Here is a 24919-nt window from a genome sequence, read left to right on the forward strand (position 1 = left end):
GCATCATTGAATTGATGATTGGTTACAAAATTATTAACGGAAACATCTACAACTTAGATAAGATATCAAAAGACAAAAAAAAAAAGATGAAATATATATATGAGCATACATTTACAAACTTTTAAATCATTATATATATTACATTGTACATTTTTATACATTGTCAAATAAATAAATATTCGCTTTTAAATTATTTTCTTCTGATGTGTCTACTTTAAAACTTCTTTTCATACAGATCAAAAGACGCTAAGATGGTTAAAAGAAATTATAATTCACCGTACGTCCTAGAACCTTCAATAGTGATAAAACCTAAACTATTATGTTTGCCATCTTCCTAGCTTTATTTGTATTTATCATTTGTTCTAAATTGAAAGAAAAAGAATAGAAAATATCAAAGTATTTCTTCATTACTGTGTAGTCTTGTAATTTTTTTATGACGACATTTCTATAACAGATCTCTATCTTTTAAATATGTGAGCGCAAATGCGATTTTTGTGCAACTGCAATGAAGATGGGTCTCTTAAAACACAGAGAAGGTTATGTATTCTATTGATGTAAGAATACTTAATATGACGCAAAAAAAAAAAAAAAGAAACTGGTATAGGAGGTTACGAAGCATTTAAGACTTAGCGGCTAGACATATGGATACTGACGATCCGTATTTCAGAAATTTCAATATACACTTTGTTTTATCAAATTTATTCTGCACAAGATCAAATTGTGCACCAAAATGTTCTTACTTGATGAATCATTATTATATCTTTATTCTCATAAAACCTATGCACGACATAAGTACAGAGATAACAACAATAACTATTTGGAGAATAAAAAATAGTCTGTAGAGCTTTCTTTCAGTTATTTGTGTCGTTGGGTTGCTTGTTAGTGACATATGTACATCTTCTCAAAAGACAATTCATTTATATGTAATTTATTAGCCTGATTAATGAATAATCAAAATTTGAACTGAAACTCCTTTGTGGTGTTTTTAGAGACCTTACCGAGTGAAGATGAAAATCACTGTATCTTAGATAGTTCCTGACTTTTTGTCTTATCAAATTTGTGACTTTCATTCCTGTGACTCTCTGTCCGTTAACGAAAAAAAAAAAAAAAAAAACATACACACACACACAGTGCAAAATTGGTATTATTCGTTTTATTTCATTGAAAATTGACCTAAAATACATAATCATGTGTTAATTCTAGCTTCCATGCACCTGCAGCTCAGGCTGAATGAAAAATGTGCATTATGAATTGCTTTATTTCACAACGTAATCGAGAAAGATTTGTGGATCGTGTTATTTTCGTTAGAAACAAACAAGTTTTGATTTTGATGGACTAAAATGTAGCACAATGTATTTAGGAAGTTTGTCCTCTTTTATTTCTACATCGTTTTTCTGTTTGGAAAAATTATATGTTTCACGATATAAGTTTTCAATATGATTTGTAAGGCTTTTTATACGTCTCTGCTTTTATGCAATCTCTTAGTCTACTTCAAATGAATATATACGAAGCGAATTTTATGGGCAATTTTTCCAATATTTATTAATTTAAATTTATAATTTATTTGTGTTCCACGAGAAAAAGTTGTTTTGGGAGGGGAAGTGTGGGCGTGGCATGCAATGAAATGTGTCAATCAGGAAAGAGATGACCAATCGAACAACAGATCCAAATTTCAAAAGTGTCTTGGCGGTAGCTTCATATTTAAGCACCTGCAAATTTTTGACAGGTATTAATTGCCAGTTACCTAATTATCAAAAAGTCATACTAACGTCATTGAAGATCGAAGAAAGAATTATTCCAAGTCATCATAAGCTTATACGAAGAAAAGAAGTCATCAAAGGTAGGGAAATGTTTTATATATATATTTTAATATGTTAATTTATGCCTATAACAGCGACATATATTACAATTATATATAATTATGTCTCTGATACTGATTCCAACAAGAATCCACGATTTGTATAGTAAACCGTTTTTGGTTTTAACTGTGTTTAACCATGCAGGTTTCATATTGTCCTGGTGACTTTCCTTATTCCCATTTATATTTTACCATGTCAAACGGGTTTCTTTTGTCAGAAATATCAGTTGTTTAGACCCTAAGATTTAATGTTTTATCAAATACAGTATTAAATGCTTTATCTACATTTTACGTATACTTTCCGTAATATACAAACTATTCCATTCAGACTTCGTGTACATGTTTTTTTCCTTCTTTCAACCATCCTTGTGATTTCAAGAGCTTATTTTATCATTCAGATATTACTTTTGTGAATTCAACATTAAAAACTCCAAAATAAAAGAAATTATGTTTTTATATTGATTTCCAAATTTTTAACCCTTATCAACTATAGGCAAAGTTTGTTAAAATAAAAGAAAAATGCTTTCCTTAAATCTGCATCATAAATACAATCGGAGACATATCAAAGATGGTAATTTTCTTTAATATTAAATATTTATCCTCAATACACACTTAGATCATGAAGGAACCAAAAATTTAACGACAATCATTTAGAAAAACAACTCAATGCAAGCCAATAATGAAACCGTCAAAAACACTTAAAAATCATACATTTACCGACAATCCCAATCCTAAAGAAAAAACAAGAAATGATGAAAAAAATAACAAAATTTCAATGATTTATATATATTAAGAATAAAAGGCAAAGCCGATCATGATTAACATTAAATTATTTTTTTTTTGTTATACATGTAACCTTTAATGAGTAGTATTGTTTACAGTATATTTGTGCTGATTACGATTTCACTAGTATACATGTACTTATTATATCAAGAATGAATATAATAAAAACACGTAATACAGAAGTTAGAACAAAAATGAGTCAACATCAATCAGCAATGTCGGCCCCGATTAACTTTAATTATAATAATAATTACAACTCAGTCTGGTGCAATAACAATTGTGTACACACAAGCTGATACCAAGATTCAAGATTTCAAGATTCTTTATTTCTCAAACACCATATAGTTACAATGGTACAAAGAAGTTCATCAAAAGTTATAACATAACATAAACACACATGACAAGATGAGTAGAAAAAATAAAATAAAACAAAATAACACAGTAGTGGCGAAGAGTGGTGATTAACCAGGAAGACTTGCTTGAAAAGTTATAACCCTGATAAATTTGCACATCTTTTTTTTAACTTATTTTTTAATTTAAACTGAAATAGTTTTCCAAACTTTAGTATATTACTTCTGTGCAAGAAAAAAGTATCCAAATATTGTGCTCGAAAGTTTGTCAAAGAACTACACTGCAAAATGTAATGAAATTCATCCCCAATCTCGTTACAATGACATAAATTACAATATCTATAGTTACGTTCAGTTTTATTCCATCTACCAGTTTCGATGGGTAACTTGTGGTTTCCCGTTCTAAATCTACAATATGTTATTCTATCTTTATCACTTAAAATATTCAGATATTCTTCATATTCAAATTTTTGTTTAAACAATTTGTAGGCCAAACCTTTTGATGAACAGTCAATATCTGCTCTCCATTTCTGTTGAAACTGATCAAATAACCTTTGTTTTAAACTAATACCCAACCATTTAGGATTAAAATTTCCTTGTGACAACCAAATATTGCTGTATCCACATCTATCTAATGTATCTTTAACGTATTTCCACCAATCTGACCTAAATTGGTTGTCAGAATTCTTCAAGAACATGTATCTGTATAATATTTTAGCAATCCTGTTATCATTCCCATTTACCATTTTTGACCAAAAATTAACCATACGCAGCTGTATATATAAAGACATGGGATAAATACCAAGTTCACCATAAATCATAAAATTAGGTGTCGACGTTTACAAAAATTTAAGTGCACTCTTTCTATAATTATATGAGTATTACTGAAACCCCAAATCTCGCATCCATATAGTAGAGTTGGCTTCACAATTTTATCAAATAGATCATATTGAGATTTCACTGACAAGTTGTGCAACCTCCCCTTTTTCAATACTTCATACATTGCTTTATTTGCTTTTCGAACTAAAATTTTCTTAGCACTCATAAAGCTACCTGTTCTTGAAAAATTCAACCCAAGGTATGTCAGTTCAATAACTATCTCCAATGCATTTCCATCATATATAAAATTAATATTTTTTGGTAATCTACCACTAGAAAAATTTATAATCTTAGTTTTAATAGTGTTTACTTTCAATTTCCAGGTTCTGCAATAATCATGGAATATATCTAATTGCAACTGTAGATCAGATGCATTATCAGAAAAAAACACTGTATCATCTGCGTACAATAACACAAAAAGTTTTAGGTAGATATCAAACTCATCCTCTACTTCATCAGTAATACAATTTAAACCACATAAATTTTTTTCTTCAATAAACTGCTGAAGATCGTTCAAATATAAAGAAAATAAAAAAGGAGACATATTTTCACCCTGTCTTACACCAATATTGCATGAAAAGTATTCTGACATTTCACCATTATATACAATGCGAGATTTAATACCAGTGTACATATTAAAAATTACGTTATACATTTTACCGTTAATATCATTTATAAGTAATTTATGCCAGATACCCTCTCTCCAAACAGTATCAAAGGCTTTAGCAAAATCTACGAATGCACAGAATAGTTTCTTTTTCTTATTTTTCATGATACTAATAAGTATGTAAATAACAAATAAGTTATCTGTATTTTTTTTATACCGTAGCTTTAAATTTGCACACACACTTTATTCTTACAAGTTATAAACACTACTTAATTTGAGAAATATATTGTTTGGTTTTCCGTATCCTTATCATACACAGCTAATTAATTACTTGAAGAGTTAAGGAAATTCCACCCTTTTTACCTGTGTGATATGCTTTAAAAAATCTTTAACTAAGTATAATGCCAGTTACCCCAAATTAATACTTTCTCAAATTAAACTCTCCGACTTTTATTGTACATGTTCATGATTTCGTTTTGGGGACAGGATTAACTTCGGGCCGGATTGGTATCAATCAATGATATAATATTAAACATTTTATTAAACAAGTATATCTATATTTTTAGAAATACAAGTTTTATGATTTCGGGCGCTTAATTTCATTTTTTGTCGTTAAATGGTCTTATTGAATGACGTTTCTTGGTGTGACCCGAAAAAATCAACGCACATGACCTTTAATTATTCCCTTCTGAAATTAAGACGCAAAAAAATCAACTTATCTTAATTTCAACCACTACATTGTTATACAACCATGTTTATACCCGTCACATTCTTGGTGTGTTTCTCCTTAGTCAGGACCCTATAGTTCAGTGGTTGTAGTTGGTTCATGACTGTCTGATTTCTTTTTAGTAAATCGTTTTGTTAAAAATAAGTCTGTTAGATTTTTCAATTAAATTGTTGCATAAATTTCATGTCGGAGCCTTTCATAACCGTTTATATAGTATGGGTTTTTTTTTCTCATTGTTGCAGGCTGTACGGGTGTCTGTGATTTATATACTTTGGAGAATAGTTGGGCAATCATACCACATCTCTTTATTTTTATATATTATTAATATTTATCCGTTATTTCGTGTTTTTTTTAAATTTAAATAGTCAATAGCTTCTGACCCTAGAATTTATATAGTGCTTAAATCCTTGTCTTAACCTCAACATAGGACCACAATAGGCACAAAGAACAAACAGTTGTATATTCAATGGAGTAAAAAATAAATTTGATATATTGGTATATTAATTGTTACATTGTACGAATTAATTCCGCGCATACAAACTCATAACGGCTTGATTACGCATAGAATGATTAAATATAATGCATGTATCAAGTCAGAATAATAAGAAAAAAACTTCAGAAAAAACTAAAGGAACAAGTCTTCTTAATGACGATAATCAAAGTAAGATAATGTTATAATTGTAATAAGTTGCTATTATTACTAATCTTTGAATCTCCCAAGCAATGCATCGCAATGTAATCTTAAACGAAAACAAGGCTCGGGAAGTAATGTTCTTACTTAAACCATTTTGTGATAACTTCATTTTTCACCTTGAATGCTATCAATCAAAGGGCGATGTGGAATATATATACACGCCAACTGGACAGCAACTCAACCACAAAACAAAACGTATGTGACAGTATATAATAAGATATTATGTCTGTCTGTCTTTTAAGATTCGGTACACCGACTATCCACTTAACGAAATATACCGAATCTTAAAAGTATTCTCAATCAAACAATATAAAAAAGAAGATGTGTTATGATTGCTAATGAGTCAATTCTCCACAAGAGACCAAATGACACAAAATTTAACAACTATAGGTCACCGTACGTACGGCCTTCAACAGTGAGCAAAGCCCGTACCGCATTGTCAGATATAAAGAGCCCCGAAGTGACAAATGTAAAACAATTCAAAAAAGAAAACTAGCGACCTAACTTATGTATAAAAAATGAACGAAATTCAAAACAAATATGTAACACATCAACAAACGACAACCACTGAATTAGTTCCTTTTCATAGATATATACTTAAAATTGAATTCTGCGTCCACACTAGTAGAAATATAACTAAAATTAAATTTCAAAATGCTCTTAAAGGACTTTAAGAGCATTTTGAAATTTAATTTAATTTATATATATATATATATATATATATATATATATATATATATATATATATATATATATAGATTGCCTAACAATGTAATTATATACATATTATTACATAACATATATATAATTACGGTGACCTAAAGTTGTTTATTACATTTTTATATTTACATACTAAATAGTGTGTTAAAATTACATTGTTAGGCAATCTATAATTTTATTTGTGTAATTGAATTAATCTCTGTACTGATTAATCAACACTCCCATAGATTTGTATGTCATGTGCTGCTATTTATAGGCACTTATATATATATATATATATACTTTTTCACTCATTTGGTCTTTTGGGAAATGTTGTTTGTGCTGTATTTAGACCTCTCTACCAAGAAATTTGTTTTGCATGCACACGTATAAAAATTGCGGTTTTTATCCAACGCAATCATAGGTTTGAACGTTGTTTTCAATTTAGACTTGTATATATATATATATAACTTCACGTACATTTGTGATTATAATGAAAAAAAATATTCCTAACCAATAATAAAAATGGTAATAATTAGTATGTTAATACTTATCATTTTTATTTTTAATTTTTATCACTTTTTGATCATTATCTAAAACCAGAGACATATATACACATATATGTCTCTGCTAAAACTGAGACTACTATAACACATAGTAGTTTCAGATTAAAATGAAATAAAATATTTTCATTTATGACAGTCATAAATTAAGAGATCACAAGAGAATCACAATGTTCTTTTTTTTTTTCTTAGAAATCATTTCGGGTGCTCCTATATGTTCCGAAAACCGGAATTGTGCTCTTCAGTCTCCGAACACAATTTACGTACTACTTCTTCAGTTTCATTCGAGCTCTTAATATTCACAAGGATTTGTCATGTTTGTATACTCTATACATCCTTGATATTCAGCAGAAATTGTGAAACTACCATTCTATATCATCTTTGATCAATTCACTTTCACTTAAGGTCTACATTTTGTATGCATATATAGTAAACATGGTAAAGAAATGCATTTGGGCATTCAGGATTTGGGTACATTGGCGGATCCAGCGCCCAAATTTGTAAATTGGTTAGTATTAAAATGCAAACCATTCAACGATTCATGCCGTATAATTTTGTGTTAGAATTTTTTTCGTAACAAAGCGCGAATGCTTTTTTATCGTCTCTTTAAATCTATTTTTTGCCTTCAAAATTTAACACTATAAGATATAGGGAAAATCTTGATTCAGACATTCTGTTTCCCATTTAATACATGTATCATGATTATAAGATTATTTATATTGGGGATCAGAATATTGTTTTCAAATTTAATAGCTAGTGAGCATTTGAATAAATATTACAAGCTGTCACACTGTACTCTTGTCAGTTTACATACAAATACATGTACCTTAATAAGATCTAATAACAAATAGCCCTTTTTAAAAGATCTTAAAAGTCTTAAAGTTGTCAGTTATATTCTTACTACAATGTATCTTAGCTAGGTGATCTTTAGATAAGCATTCATAGACTAAGAAGAATCTATTACCATGATTACAGCAAAAAAAACAAAAAACAACAACAAATAATAATAAATATTAACTCCTTTTATCACATGTTTTGTAACATATACTTATTGCTTAACCTGCAAATAATTATATATATAAAAGCTATACGACCCACTAGTTTTACCCATAAAGATTACATATAATCTCAGTGAAATCTGGTGCTTTGAAAATTTAATAGATAATATAAAGAAAAGCTTAAGGTGGTACCCAAAACCTTGACTAATATTAATATGGCTCGTTTAATTTTCATAAAATTTTGACAAAATGTTTACTTTGACCCTTTGACAAAAATATAAAAATTTCAAAAAATTTGAACCAACCACTTTTCAGAAAATTTCATTGGTTATAGGAAGTACGTACACCACTAATTCATGGTCCCATTGCTTTCTATGTTAAATTCATCAATTTCAAGCAGGCACGGCTCTTTTATTTTAAGTTCAAATAAAGTGACAATCATTGCATGTCAAAGCAACACTTTATGGTATCTTGTACTGAAAAAATCAACATACCTTTAATGGCATATAAGAAAGAACTGGTTCCCGGAACTTCGGATGTACCAGTACAGGTACTTCAGATCTGACAAACATGCAAAATGTACCCTCTTTATAAAATTTGGTGCAGTTTTTTTAATATTCAAAATTATAAGTCAAAAAGTGTTCTACAATGATCACCAGGCATTCAGTTTTAATTTGATACCAAAAATACCTATATATTCTACATATTTTGAAAGTTACACTCATGTGTAGGAACTATTTTGTGTTAAATATGTACTTCTTTCTGGTATGTGCTTTCTTTGATCATTGAGAAGCTTAATATTTCCTTAACAATACAATGTGATTAACACGTTTAGCTGATTTTTACTGAGTTATTTCCTTGTAGTGTTAGGTACGACCTTAAGCTAAAATTTTATAAGAAAATTCCAGGGGTAAGTTCTAGTAGTCAGAGGCAGTTTGAGGGGATGGGGACCTTGGCCTACTCATAGCCCCCTTTTGTGGTAAAAATCTTTTATAGGCAGTCAGGTGGCCCTCTTATAGGTAGTCAGGTGGCATCATAGGCCCTAATAGGCAGTAAGGTAGCCCCCTCTTATGAAAATTTCTAAAACTGCAACTAGTTCTAGTGTAATAATATGGTATATTGTGAGTAAGGTACATGTTGATTCATTACTTGCTTTAGATTACAGTACATGTAAATTAAGTAAACAGGCTTGTAGCCAGTCATTTTCCAAAGGGGGTAACATGGACTCACGAAGCAATCATACTCAACTTTAACAGTTACAATTTAAACAGAACATCCACTTTAACAGGGCTTACTTGTTTTTAAGGGGGGCTACATGTGTGGTAAAAGCGAAATCAGTTTTTGATATAGCCTGGTGACAAATGACATTAAGCTTTTTTCATTGTTGAACAGATCTTAAATGGGATATAGATATAAGAAGATGTGGTATGAGTGCCAATGAGACAACTCTCCATCCAAGTCAAAATTTATAAAAGTAAACCATTATAGGTCACAGTACGGTCTTCAACATGGAGCCTTGGCTCACACCGAACAGTAAGCTATAAAGGGCCCCAAAAAATTACTAGTGTAAAACCATTCAAACGGGAAAACCAACGGTCTAATCTATATAAAAAACGAGAAACACTTATGAACCACATCAACAAACGACAACTACTGAACATCATGAACATCAGATTACTGACTTAGGACAGGTGCAAACAAATGCAGCGGGTTTAAACGTTTTAATGGTACCAAACCTTCACCCTTTTTCTGAAACAATAGTGTAACATCACAACATAGAAAGACACACTATAAAATATCAACTGAAATAGCTTAACTCAATCAAAGGACATATTAACACCATTGAACATACACTGAACAAATAAATTTGACCTATGACACAATGTAAATACAAAATAAATAAACTAAGGGAAAAATAATAAAAGTAACATGTGATATCGGTAAGAAAAGTTAAACAATTAAAGAAAAACAATATGCTCGAACAAAAATACCATCCATTTGCAATAACTTTAAACACAGGTAAATGAAAATAATTTTGTTGTTAGGTATACGTATACAGTACCAATAGAGAAAGGAAATATTTTTACCAAATAAATAATTTTGAATACAAAATAAATAAACTAAGGGAAGAATAATAAAAGTAACATGTTATATCGGTAAGAAATGTACCTATATTGAAAATATTTTTGATGACATTGGATTTAAAAATAAAAGGCACCAACAAGAAGGTGGAAATCCTGAGGTTCTGAAACATACTATGATACTGTAACCCATACAGTAGTTGTTAAAACTTGTGCATCATTTGGTCTCTGGTGGAGAGTTGTCTCATTGGCAATCATACCACATCTTCTTAAGTTATTTTATACATTTAACAAATATTACAAGATCAATTTATCCAGAATTGGTACAACCAAGTTAACACTATGATCAGAATTTATTTTAGAACCATAGTACTAACATGACTAAATAGTAAGTTACACAAAATAGACATTACATGCAAATTATATATATTCAACATTAAAGGAGTAAGCTGGTAAGACCCCTTTTTGGCCCCAAAATATAATGCTTGTATAAATGTGTTAAATTGCTAACTTTTATTATTTATTGGAAAGTTACATGCATTTGTTATATAAATATGGACTGTTTTTGATAATTCAGACATGTCAGGTACATGTACTAGCATCATTATTTCATGAAAAAATACTGATATCATTACAATTTAAACATTTGTGCTATTTTTAGCTATTTTTATCTAAAATGGTAGTGGGATCTTTATATTTAAATATATGTTTTATTTAATGATAATACATAATATATATGTAACCCTCCCAAACGTGTCCATCCCCCCAAAAGTGTCCTATTACCCCAAACGTGTCTATTCTCCCCAAACATGTAATATTTAATATTGCCCAAACATGTCCGATTTTATAACCCCTAAACGTGTCCAATAATTGTTATTAGCCAAAACGTGTCCACTATTAAATGCCAGAACATCTCACGCTAATACATGTATGTCCTAAATGAAATGAATAACGTTTACAGCAACTCGATTATGGGGAGACAGTTTATGAAGTGGTTATTTATTAGCATTAGTGTGTTCAATGTTGGTTGTTAATGATTAGCGTTATAGCAAATTTAATCTGTAACATATGAATTATCTTTTGACTGAAATTGTTTATTGTCCAGTTACAAGTATTTCATGCTCATTTAAAGCGAACATACAAAAAATTCTAGTACAGTTAAAATAATCGTTTACTATGTAAATTATTTTGTACCATAAAACTCAGATGATGCCCTTTATATTGATCCGAATATTGCACGGCACGCTCTTAGCAGAATTGACTTCCCTTTTGTCAACAGTTCTGATGTTTTAAAAGCTCTTTAAATCATAAACTGGCCATCAGGATTTTTGTCGAGCCTGCGACTTTTGTCGCAGAAAGCTCGACATAGGGATAGTGATCCGGCGGCGGCGGCGCCGTTAGCTCACTTCTTTATGCTTTATATTTTAGATGGTGGAAGATCTGGATGCTTCATACTTTGTATATTGATGCCTCATGTTACGAAGTTTCCGTCAGTCACAAGTCCTTGACCTCATTTTCATGGTTCAGTGACTACTTGAAAAAAAATTTACATTTTTTGTAATGTTAAATTCTCTCTTATTATAAGTTATAGGATAACTATATTTGGTATGTGCGTACCTTGCAAGGTCCTCATGCCCGTCAGACAGTTTTCACTTGACCTCGACCTCATTTCATGGATCAGTGAACAAGGTTAAGTTTTGGTGGTCAAGTCCATATCTCAGATACTATAAGCAATAGGTCTAGTATATTCATTTTCATGGTTCAGTGGTCAAAGTTAAGTTTTTGAGTTTTGGTCTTTTTTTCTAATACTATATGCAATAGTTCAGCTATATTTGGTGTATGGAAATATTTATGATCTATATGTCAGTCACGCAGGTTTTATTTGACCATGACCTCATTTTCAAGGTTCATTGCTCAGTGTTAAGTTTTTGTGTTTTGGTCTGTTTTTCTTTATGTATAAGCAATAGGTCAACTATATTTGTTGTATGGAAGAATTGTTAGCTGTACATGCCTGCCTAGCATGGTTCATCTGACCTTGACCTCTTTTTCATGGTTCATGGTTCATTGGTCAATGTTTAGTTTACTTGGTTAATGTTAAGTTTATGTGACAGTTGTAATAAAGCTTTATCTTTAGGACTATCAACATAATATCAATGATTAGTAAAGAAGGCGAGACATTTCAGCGTGTGCACTCTTGTTTTTAAAATGTTTGGTTCTGAGCATCACGATCAAGTGACATGAAGTCCAGTGCCAAATATTTTATGCATTATTTGAACGACATCATGTTAACAATAAGTACTGTAGATAGGTTCTTTTATCATACCTTGAATTCAGGGTAGTGCCTAAATTTTTACGGTTGCCTTCCAAATTACAACTGATGGCACCATAAAAAAGTAAAAAGCTACAAAGGTTTTAATGCGCAGAGACAGGAAAATTCTCCCTACACAATTTATCTGATGTAATATCTACAATTTAATTGAACATGGCTGCTTACAGTTCCATCCTACATAGCCGAACAGACATTTTAAAAGCTCTTCAAATCATAAACTGGTTATCAGGTTTTTTGATAAATTTTAGGTTTCGATAATATCACTAAAGACACACGAACAAGAGACATAATGTCCAGTACCAAATATTTCATGCATTATTTGAACAACATCATGTTAACAATAAATACTGTAGATAGGTTCTTTTATCATACAGGGAATATAGGAATGGGCCTAAATTTTAACAGTTATTCAGGATTTTTTTGTGACTTCAGTAAGAAATTACTTCAATCTCAGTTATGTAATAGAGGCTGTTTTATAGGTTTAAATGCGCAGGGGTCTTTCCCATTTTCTTGGAAAAATTTGGTTGATTTTATAGGGAATCACTGATGCATGACTGGAGCGGCCCCCTCTTAGGCAGTAGGTGGGACCCCATACATGAAAATTTCTGGATCCGCCACTGATACTGACGTTTTAAAAAAGACCTAAAATATTTTTTTTTAATTTTTAATGAATAGTAAAATTAATATACGTTAATGAAAAAACAATAACCAAATAACCTACATATTTACAATATGGACACGAATGATAGTTCCAGTAAAATAAAAAAAATAAGCTTGATCGATATGGACACAATTGGGTGTTTATACAAATGATACGCTTTGGTACCTTTTACAACTAGACAATGTTTTCCAGTTCAGTGACATCATGTGGACATTTTTTGGGGGGAAGGACACTTTTCTGAGTGTTACATATATATAAATGTTGAGAGTGAACATGAAACGGGCCACTTCCATTTTAGATAAAAAACATCTGAAAACTGACGTTAAGTGGTATGATTTTTCATATTTATGCTTGAATTCAAGCATTTTTAATTACCAAGTATGTCAAAATCTTTTACAATAACCAATTGAGTCGAATGAAGTAGATACTAATTTGTTTAAAAAATGTCAAAAATCTTTCATCAGATGTACTTCGAATAATATCTTCTCCCTTCCCATTAAAGCCGTAAGTTGGGCTAATATTCTCACTTAAAATACATATATCACATTTGAATTTTGGTGATGTCACTTTAACCTTTCTAGAATTATAAAAATTAAAATTGAGAATGGAAATGGGGAATGTGTCAAAGAGACAACAACCCGACCAAAGAGAAAATAACAGCTGAAGGCCACCAATGGGTCTTCAATGCAGCAAGAAAATCACGCACCCGGAAGGGTGCTTCAGCTGGCCCCTAATCAAAAATGTATACTAGTTCAGTAATAATAGACGTCATACTTTAAAACTCATACCACAAAACACAGATCAAGTTTGAATTTTGGTGGCGTCACTTTAACCGTTCTAGAGTTATGCCCTTAATAAATGGAAAAATTGCAAATGTTTAGTTTCCGTGCTTATTACTACATAATACAGATTAAGTACGAAATTTGGTGAGAACACTTTTGCCATTCTTGAGTTATGTCCCTTTATAAACATAAAAATTGTTGAATTTTTCGTTTCCATTCTCTTACTTTAGTTTGTCTCAACTAAATGTTATAAACTTATACACAACCGTTCTAGAGTTATGTGTGTTTACAAAAAAAAAATTGCTGAATTTTTAGTTTCTGTTCTCTACTTAAGTTAGCCTCAACATGCTCAACCAAATGTTATGAGACATACACACAATACTTATTACCACAAAACTCAGATCAAGTTCAAATTTGGGTAGCGTCACTTTTACCGTTCTTCAGTTATGTTCCTTTATAAATATATGCCATGAAAGCGGGGGCATCATCTGTGTCCACATGTGGACACTATCCACATTTATTTTGTTTCTGTTCTCTAACTTTAGTTAGCCTCAAACAAATGTTATGAAACGTTAACACAATGCTTATAACCATAAAATATAGATCAAGTTCGAAGCATTTACCAGAACTTGCTTGTCAATAAGTTATATTATGTGATATTGGAAAAGAAAATAAAATTGTCATTTTGAATTTTAAATCTAATTTTTCAATTTTTATATGTTATATTCATTTTCTTCCAGAAATGTCATTAAAGTGGACCCTCCTGTTGTTTGACCATGATGGCTTTACTACTGTTTGTGAGACTAAAAAGTTGAAAAAGTTAGATGGTTCCAACATAAGTGATGTCAACCTTGTCAGCAAAGCAGACCAAGTAAAATGTGTCTTTGGAAAGGGTGTTTTTCTTGCTGAAGTGTTAGAGTTAGCAGGTAATTATTATTAAAATTCAAATTTTTCATCACAGAAAACAATTGGTAGGCACATTATGAGTTTTTCAATCATCAGTCAGCTAGCATCATCTTTTTTTTCAAATTCCCTGACACTGTGGTCCATAATCTATTAAAACATTTTCAGCGTTCACACTAATGATTTTGTTTAAAGGAGTAATACTGCCATTATTTTTCCCCTAGTAGTAGTCTTTGTTAAATTGGAATTTTTCAAAAAAAAATTGTGCAGTTTTTATCTTTGATTTAAATAAAGAAATACTAAAAATGACCCAGGTAAAGTTTTATCCTGTCCAGTACTAACATGACTTAAGTGAAAATATCGCATAACATTTCATTGCATATAAGATATTAATAACCATCACAAGATGTAAATAGATCAAACTTTAACCCTTTTTACCCGGTTTACAAGCTTAGAAACAACGTCACCTCGAGTTGTATGACTGCTAATCAGACTACCATCCACTATCACTAGTTCAATTGACTTAGATATATAAAGCAATGATAAGCCAACACACAGCCTTCGACAAAGAAAAAAAACCATACCATGTAGTATGCTGTAATAGTCCTGATATGAAAAGGGTGAAACCAACAGCTTAATTAAAACAGAACAATTAAGGAAAAAATACATGTAGACCAGATATGAACTAACGACTACCATCTGATTTGTGACAGACACATACAAAATCGTGTGGAGTTTAACATGTTTGTGAGCTTTACCCTCACACTAACCTAGGCATGCTAGGAGAGTGGTGTTACATCACAACATAAGGACAAATTGTTTAAATCAGTTACAACTAATAAATAATTATGTTCTCCTAGACTTGACCCAAGAGAAGTTCCTGACATTAGACAAATGTACATGCAACTAGAAATTTATTGCAAATTTGAACTTCATGGTTTTGCTGAAAGTTCTGCCTGACAAATATTTTTTAGGTTTAAGCACAATGATATTTATATATATATATATATATATATATATATATAAATTTCATGTCACATCAATTTTGAATTTTGGTTACCATGGTTACCTTTCGATACCTTGTTAGTGGTGGCACTTGTGATCACATTTATAAACTCTAATATTTTTTGTTTTCTTACATTCTATTTATTCTTGAATGTTTGATTAAATAATGTTTTATTAAATTTTCAGATACTAAATCAGTGCTGAATAATTTTGAAAGCAACTGGTTGAATTCTCACAGAGCCATTTCCATTCAAAAAGAACAAGACATAAGACATGATTCCAATCAGAACTTGTACGGTGGTTATCTAAAGATCTGGCCTGAAGAAACTGACAACACTACTGAACAAGTAAGTTATAACACTTTGAGGGCTGATATTTAGTGGCAGCCTGTTGTCATGGTTGTAGTTTCTTTAAAAAAAAAAAGATGACATATGTGTTATACATTTATACAAGTCAAATTAAGAGAAATATAAAAATAAGAAGATGTAGTATGATTGCTAATGAGTAAACTCTCCACCAGAGACCAAATGACATAAAAGGTAACAAATACTATATAGGTCGCAGTATCACTTTCAGCAATAAACGAAACCTTTAACATATAATAAGCAATAGACATTGATAGAAGGCATCAAAATGATTATAAGGAATTAATCAATAGATTGACCTGATTTATGTACAAAACAATGAATGAAATGCACCAAACTCTCCCCCTAACTTGGGACAGTGGTGTATTTTTCAGTAAAACATAAAAACAAACTATAAAAATCATATTTGATACAAAGCAAAAAAGTATCCAATAGAAATACAGATCAGATGTGACAGGGTATTTGTTGATTTGCAAATTAAACATACAGCTGAGTGTTGGTCTAATTCAAAGGTTCTAAGGATTCATATTCGTATCACTTTGAAATATGTACAAATAAGGGTTGTGGTATTATTGCCATTGAGAAAACTATCCACCAGAGTCCAAATGAAGCAAATGTAAGCAATTGAATGTACATGTACAGCCTTCAATAATGAGAAAAACCCATACCATATAATTTGCTGTCAAAGGCACAGCAGGAAAGATGTGACACTTATTAAACCAAATACCTTACAACATTAATATATAACAAAACAATTTATTAAAAACAAATATAACATGACAGTCATGAACCAGAAACAACCACTGAACTACTTGTTCCAGATTAAGGAAAGGCATATAATGAATGTGCATCCTGAATAGGGGTGTTATTTACCACTGAATGTTAAGCAGCTATCCGTCTCCTTCATAATCAACACATTTTTTAGCTCACTGGGGTCCGAAGGGACCCATGTGAGCTTATGCCATCGCTTGGCACCGGTTGTCGTCTGTCGTTGTCTCTTTTGTTTTTACATTGGATGACCATGAGAGCATTCTGGTGTATTGTTGCCACAGACATTTCTACCCATGTGACATTCGTTTTTGACTGTTATAATTGTGCAGATATTATCGTGTGCAAAATAACATTCCTTATTGCTTGTTATATACAAATTTTATCGATAAATATTCTTGAAAGTAACTTTTAAAAACAGAGATAAATGATATGAAAATGTTCTGTTGTGAGAAATATATATATCATCTAACAAATCAATAATACCGAAAAGTTGTGTTAACACATGCGGAAGAATATCTTAAGAACAATTTGTAACAAATGCTGGAAAATACGAATGCCTACTCAAATCCAATCTATTAGAAAAACAAAATATAACAGAAAAGTGTCCACCACACACTTGCACTGAACTATCATTAGAAGAGTACAGTAGAATGGTATTCAAATATATGAACATTTTATATAGCTATTATACAAATATGAATATAACTGATAACAAATAATAATATCACTACAGTATAATAGTTATTATGGGGAGGTTGAATTCCCTGTCAATTATTCATCATTCACAAATGAACTTGTCTCAGAGAAAATATATCTATCTACCGTAACTTAACTTTCAGGTATAGAGTTGTGATTTTTGTTGAGCCTGCGACTTTTGTTGCAATAGCGAGACATAGTGATCCTAAATTGGGTTGTCAGAGCCGGCGTCCACAAATATTCACTCTGGGGTTAGAGTATTTGGAATTTTGATAACCTTGATCTTAGTTCTACACGTACTTGTTTCATGTTATTACAAATATATATATATATTAATTACATTTTTTGCAGATACCAGTTGTAAGACCTGAAGAGCCAGCAGCTGCAAGTCATGAAGCAGATTCAGACAATGAAGATACTAGACCAACTAAAATTAGACGGTTATCTCCAAAAACAAAAGAGGTAAGTTAACTACCATCAAAAATAGAATTGATTTTCATTTCAAGGGCTTGCCAAAAAGGAATCAAAGGTCAACAAGGTGGATAACTGTTAGCAAAAATCTAACCAAATGAAGAAAAAAAGAAACAAATTAAACAGATGATAAATATTAAAATATTAAAATATAATTTAAGGTAGATCAGATGTCTGAATAGGGTTTATTAACTGGAAATTATTAGTTAAGATTTTTACTTGAATAATATTTAATTTTGAAACATTTTTTTTTTAATTATAAAGCACAATTATGGTAGTATCTTTTATGATAACATAAAAAAAAAAGAATATGATTAAATTTTGACAACAAAGTTATGTTATATCATGTACTTTTACAAAAGTCTTCTCCTGAAACAACTGAGACAAATTTTACCAGACTAGGCCACAATTAGCATTATTATTCTACTTTTCCATATTTTTACTTCAAATATTTTTTTGAAAAGTTTCAAGAAGAAATCTTCAATTGCACAGTATTGCGCAATAGATTTTTATACAACCGGAATTTTTTTTGTCGGTTGTATATTGGTATGACATTGGCGTAGTTGTCGTCCGAAGACACATTGGTTTTTGCACAATAACTTTAGTTTAAGTGAATGGATCTCTATGAAATTTTACCATAAGGTTCAACACCACAAAAGGAAGGTTGGGATTGATTTTGGGGGTTATGGTTCCAACAGTTAAGGAACAAGGGGCCAAAAATAAGCATTTTTGTAACTATCAGACAATAACTTGTGTGTTAGTGTATGGATCTCTCTGATATTGTACCACAAGGTTCCATATCACAAAGGGAATGCTGGGATTGATTTTGGGGGTAATTGCCTCAAAATTTTAGGAATTAGGGGGCAAAAAAGGGGCAAAAAACAAGCATTTTTCTAGTTTCATGACAATAACTTGTGTGTAAGTGTATGAATCATAAGGGGGTTAAAAAATTGGGGGGGCGGGGATTTTTTTTTTCATTTTTTTGTTCTAAAAAAAATTTTCCATTTTAAGTTGGATATTTTTGATTTATATATAAAAGCAAATAATAATGATATGGTTTGATTTCATCAAAAATTAAAATATTGGGGTTCTTTGATATGCTGAATCTAACCGTGTATTTAGATTCTTAATTTTTGGTCCCGTTTTCAAATTGGTCTACATTGAGGTCCAAGGGGTCATTATTTAATCAAAATCCAAATTCAGAGCTGTATCAAGCTTGAATGTTGTGTCCATACTTGCCCCAACTGTTCAGGGTTCGACCTCTGCGGTCGTATCAAGCTGCACCCAGCAGAGCATTTTATTAAGATCTTGGATTACTTTTATTTTGTGTCAGAAACCTATATTATGTCAAAAATTTGATCACAATCCAAATTCAGATAGTGTCAAGCTTGAACATGGTGTCCAAATATGCCCCAACTGTTCAGGGTTGGACCTATGCAGTCGTATCAGGCTGTGCATGGCAAAGCATTTTATTATTTTCTTAAAGCATACAAATGTAGTTTGAAGGAGTATCTCGTCTAATTTCTACAAAAACATTATATAATGAAGTTTGTTTTAAAATGCAACAGTGATCTTTATCTGTACAATCCTGACAATTTAGACATAAGTATTTGAAAGAGCATGATTAAAGCCCCCATTTAGCATGTTTAGGCTAAGTATGGAATTGTAATGTTTTGTGGTAAAAACCATATTTATTACTAAAATTGCTGAATTTTTTACTTCTATTCTTTCACTTTAGTTTGTCTCAACCAAATATAATGAAACTTATTCTCAATGCTGCTTACCACAAAACACAGATTAACTTTGATTTTGATGGTGTCACTTTAATAGTTCAAGAGTTATACCCCTTTACAAATGGAAAAAATGCTGAATATTTCAAGTCCATTATTTCACTCTTTGCCTCACCCAAATATTATGAAACTTATACAAAATGCTAATTACCACAAAAAACAGATCAAGTTTGAATTTTGGTTGTGTAACTTAAACTGTTCTACAATTTAAAACACTACTGAATTGCTCGCTTCTGTTCTCTCACTTTAGTTTGACTCAACCAAATATTATGAAACTTATAACCACAAAATACAGATCATGTTTGAATTTTAGTGGTGTCATTTAAACTGTTCTAGAGTTATGCCCTTAACAAATGGAAAAACATGTTGAATTTTTTGTTTCCATTCTTGATAAATTTAAGTTTGTCGTAACAAAATATTATGAAACTTGCATACAATATTTATTACCACAAAACTCAGATCAAGTTCAAATAGTGTCACTTATTCCGTTTTTCAGTTATGTCCCTTCATAACTTTAATATGATATGCAAGCTGGGGCATCATCTGTGTCCCATTGACACATTCCCCATTCATTTTACACAAGATTTCAAAATTGATATCTTGTTACTGTACTGTTAATTGATTTCTTGTGTCAAATTTGAATTTTAGTGAAAATGGGGGTAGACATAATGGTATTTAAAGGATTGTTTTTGTTTCAAAAAAATCTGAAATATTGTGAAACATTTATGACGTTTAAAATGTCAAAAGAAAATTATTTTGGTTGAAAATTTACAAATTTGGAGATAATTTTTAGAGAAAACATCTAAATTATTTTTGCCCATTTTTGAATCTATATATATGAGGAAAATAATCAGATTAAAGAGTATTAATGAAGTATGTAATATTATAGACTATAGAGACTGGTCCTTGTTGACAGTGTGAAAATTTTATTTTATTATAAATATTCAGTTAAATTTTTTTCAGGTATATTATTTTAGTATAACAAATCAGTTATATTTCATTATAATTTAATCAATAACTAATCAGTTATATTTTTTTCAGGGCACAAATGGAAGAAAAATAACGGTTTTGTACCAAGGAAGTGGTGAAACACCTGGTGAAGTTATTGAACCAAAGAGAAAACCATGTTTCACTGAAGACTTGACAGTCGACCAAACAGATATATTAACAAACCAAGTAGAAAGTAAAAGTCATACATCTGCATTTATACAAACAGAGGATGTTCTGCTCTTTACCAACACACAGGAATTTCTTTCTTACTATTCACAAGCCATGAAAGAACAACCAAAATCTAACACCACAACACCAGAAATACCATCTGACTCCAATAAACATGATAAACTGTATGCAACCACCCCGACACAGACACAACCTTCTGTCATTTTTAGTCAGCTCAGGAAAGGAAGCCATGAAATGTCTACACAGACCACAGACATGCCAGAGTCAACACCTATAAATTGCACCATTGAAAAAAAGTTAGAAGAACTGTTAAACACACAAAACGCCATACTCCAAATACTAAGAAGACAGAATGATGGAAATATCAGCGATATTCTCAACCTAACAAACAGCATACCTGATCTATTAGATAACAATGAGCCAGATCAACAAAGTATAATTAAGTACATTATTAAGTACCCATCATCTGAAGAGGCAAAACAGCAAACAGAGTCAATTGATCGGCCAGCAGTCTCGAGTGACATATTATCTCCGCCAGCTCTAGAAGCGCTATCATCAGATGAAGAAACATCTATGCCCACCTTTACTAGACCTAGACAGATTGCCAAACAATCAACACAACCAACAACCTTTAGATCCGATGATGTTTTGTCTTCTACGTTACAAGCCATACAATCTTTAGCCAGTCAAACTGTTGCACCAACTACACTTATTACAACACAATCCATGCAACCATCAGCATCAGAAACTGTTGTATCAACAGACATATCTCCTACCACAGTCTCAATTAGCCAGATGCAGTCTTTAACAGGAACATCATCATTAACACCACTTCCTACAACCATACTGCCACTTGTTGAAACATCACCAATTTCAATTTCGAACTTGTCTAACAGTAGACCTAGCAAAGAGGTATCATGGCGTAAAACAAAGACAATTACCCAATGTTTTAGTGGAGCACTGTTAGAAGTTGTAAGTCCAGCTGATTTGCTACTTGCTCTTGCAGACACAGAGGTTCGGATTAAACCTGACAAAGTGCGCACAGTAATGAGTGACTCTGTATCACCGAGGAACTTTGGTTGGAACCTTGTGAAGATGCTTTTTTCACCACAAGAAATTATTGGCAGAAACTTCTGGGGTAACAAAGGAAAAATCCCATTGTCACCAAGACGTCGCCATGCCATAGAACATGCCATTATTGACACTTATGGTCAAGAGAATCTTCAAACCTGCATAACAGGTATAAACACTGGAATCCGTAACTTCCGTTCAGAACGATAGTGTTACATGTTAACAAAATTGTGAGATTGAACATGTTAATTTGAAGTGACTGTGATTTACAATTGAATGTAATGAGTGTATATATATATATAGAGAGAGATGTGTTTATTACTATTTTGTGAAATTTGTATTTTAATGAAAGTAAATCTGATAATGCTAGCAATATGAACAAGATTATTTTTGATGAGGTTTTAATTTGTTTTGTTTGTCTAAACGTGATATAAAAGCATGTTGAAGTGACCAAGGTGACTGTGATTTATAAACGAGTGTAATGAATGTATATACCATGTATCATGTGTATATAGAGATGTGTTTATTAATATTTTGTGAAATTGTTGGTATTTTAATGAAGTACATTAACACAATGTAACATGATTAAGTAAATCAGATAATGCTATCAATATGCACTAAATTCTTTTTGATGAATGTTTTAATTTATTTTGTTTGTCTAAAAGTGATATAAATTATTAGATACATGTATATATGACTACAAATAAATTATTTTTAACTTATTCAGCTCTTAAATTTATTGTCCTAAATGTACAAAAGAAATATCTGACTCAGCAATATTTGCTATGAACAAGACTACAAACCCTATGCTCATGATGTGGAAGGGTTTCTTTTGTCTGTGATATTTGTTGTTTGTTTATTTGGTTCACATAACACAGGGCTTATGAATTAGATATGAACACACATGCTACACTCATCATACCACATTCAATAAACTTTTATCACAGAGATATGTCTCGCCTTTTTGTAATTTTGATAATGCAAATGTTGAAATTAAATTAGCAATACTTTAACATGTAAGTTATGCAAATATTCAAAGTCGATGAACCATGACTGAAGGTACATGGCTAAACAATCTCCATGGAATGAGATGTGCCAATGCTAATACAACTGCATACCAAATACCATTGACTTATTATAAGTCGTTCCCTTTAAACAAACCTAAACACAAACATTAACTTGTAAACTGTGTAAAAGTTTCAAAGTCAATGAACCATGAACAGGGGTGGGGCTATATAATCTCCATGGAAACGATACTTGCAAATGCCAATAAATTTGCATACCAAATATCATTGACTTAACATTTGCAGTTCATCTTAAACTGATCTAATCACAAACTAATACATGTAAAGTAAGCAAAAGTATCAAAGTAAATAGACCATGACTGAAGGGACGGGGCCAAATATTCTCCATGGAAATGAGATGTGCAAATGCTTATACAACTGTACACCAATTAACATTGGCCTACCAATAATGGTTCCCCTTATACTGACCTAATCACAAACTAATACATGTTAACTTAGCAAAATTTTCAAAGTCTATAGACCATGACTAAGGAGGCGGAGCCAAATAATCTCCATGGAAATGAGATATGCCAATGCTTATACAACTGCATACCACATATTATTGACATACCACTAGTGGTTCCCCATAAATTGACCTAATCACAAACTAATACATGTAAACTATGAAAAGTTTCAAAGTCAATAGACCTTGACTGAGGGGGGTGGGGCCAAATAATCTCCATGGTAATGAAATGTGCCAATCCAAATACAACCGCATACCAAATATCATTGACCTACCACTAGTGTTTCACAATGAACTAGACCTAATCACAATCTAATACATTGTTGACGCCGCTGCCGTCAACGCCAATAACAGCATACCAATGTCTTGCTTTTTGACTCTGTCAAGGCAAGACAAAAATGAGTCAAACTCTTATATAAACCACACATCAATAATTAGCCCTGACATAATACATTTAAACAAGATAACCAATGGACTAATATACCAGTAGACTAAACAACAAATGATAAACAAATATGAACAGTAACAAATGACCCTGAACTGCAGGGCCTTGACTTGGGACTAGGCACATACACAATACTATGAGTCTAATTCAGAAGTGAATATAGTTATAATATTTATTTTTGTATCAATTCGTAACAGGCATTGGCTATTATTCTTATTATATAATGTGTTAGTCTCAAGTTCTTACAATTTAAATCTTAATACACCTGTTATTATATCATGTATATAGTTCCTAGTTGATTACATACTTTTGCTCTTTTATTCTGATAGTTGTCAGATTGCTGTCACAATGATCTATTTTTGTATTAGAGTGGAGTTCGTGTTGCTAAATCTTTAGTTTTCTATTTTGTGTTTTGTGTATTGTTGTTTGTTTGTCTTTTCTTTTTTGGCCATGGCTTTTTCAGTTTATTTTCAAGTTTGAATGTCCTTTTGGTATCCTTCACTTCTCTTTTACATGTGAAGTTTAAATCGTACATAGAAATAAATACTTGGGCTTAATACTGACTAAAATATTCCATAAAATGTGTTGTATCATATGAAGAAACATAAGGTATCTATTAGCAATACATCCCCCATAGGTATATGTAAAAGAGTTACTCGTCAAAATATGAACCTCAACCACAGTC

At 31.2% G+C, this 24919-nt stretch overlaps 2 protein-coding genes across 3 annotated transcripts in view; both read left to right on the forward strand.

Moving 5' to 3' along the window:
- Positions 1-24919, forward strand: part of LOC127731862 (uncharacterized) — an 897808-nt gene that overhangs the window by 352830 nt on the left and 520059 nt on the right. The window lies entirely within an intron of this gene.
- On the forward strand, positions 14754-22984 carry LOC127731869 (uncharacterized). The gene is made up of 4 exons (XM_052240737.1): positions 14754-14937; positions 16106-16266; positions 18103-18213; positions 21054-22984. The coding sequence occupies exons 1-4, from the start codon at positions 14754-14756 to the stop codon at positions 22470-22472; spliced, it is 1875 nt and encodes a 624-aa protein (XP_052096697.1). The 3' UTR covers positions 22473-22984.

This window comes from Mytilus californianus, unplaced genomic scaffold (assembly GCF_021869535.1).
Source record: "Mytilus californianus isolate M0D057914Y unplaced genomic scaffold, xbMytCali1.0.p SCAF_21, whole genome shotgun sequence".
NCBI lineage: Eukaryota > Metazoa > Mollusca > Bivalvia > Mytilida > Mytilidae > Mytilus > Mytilus californianus.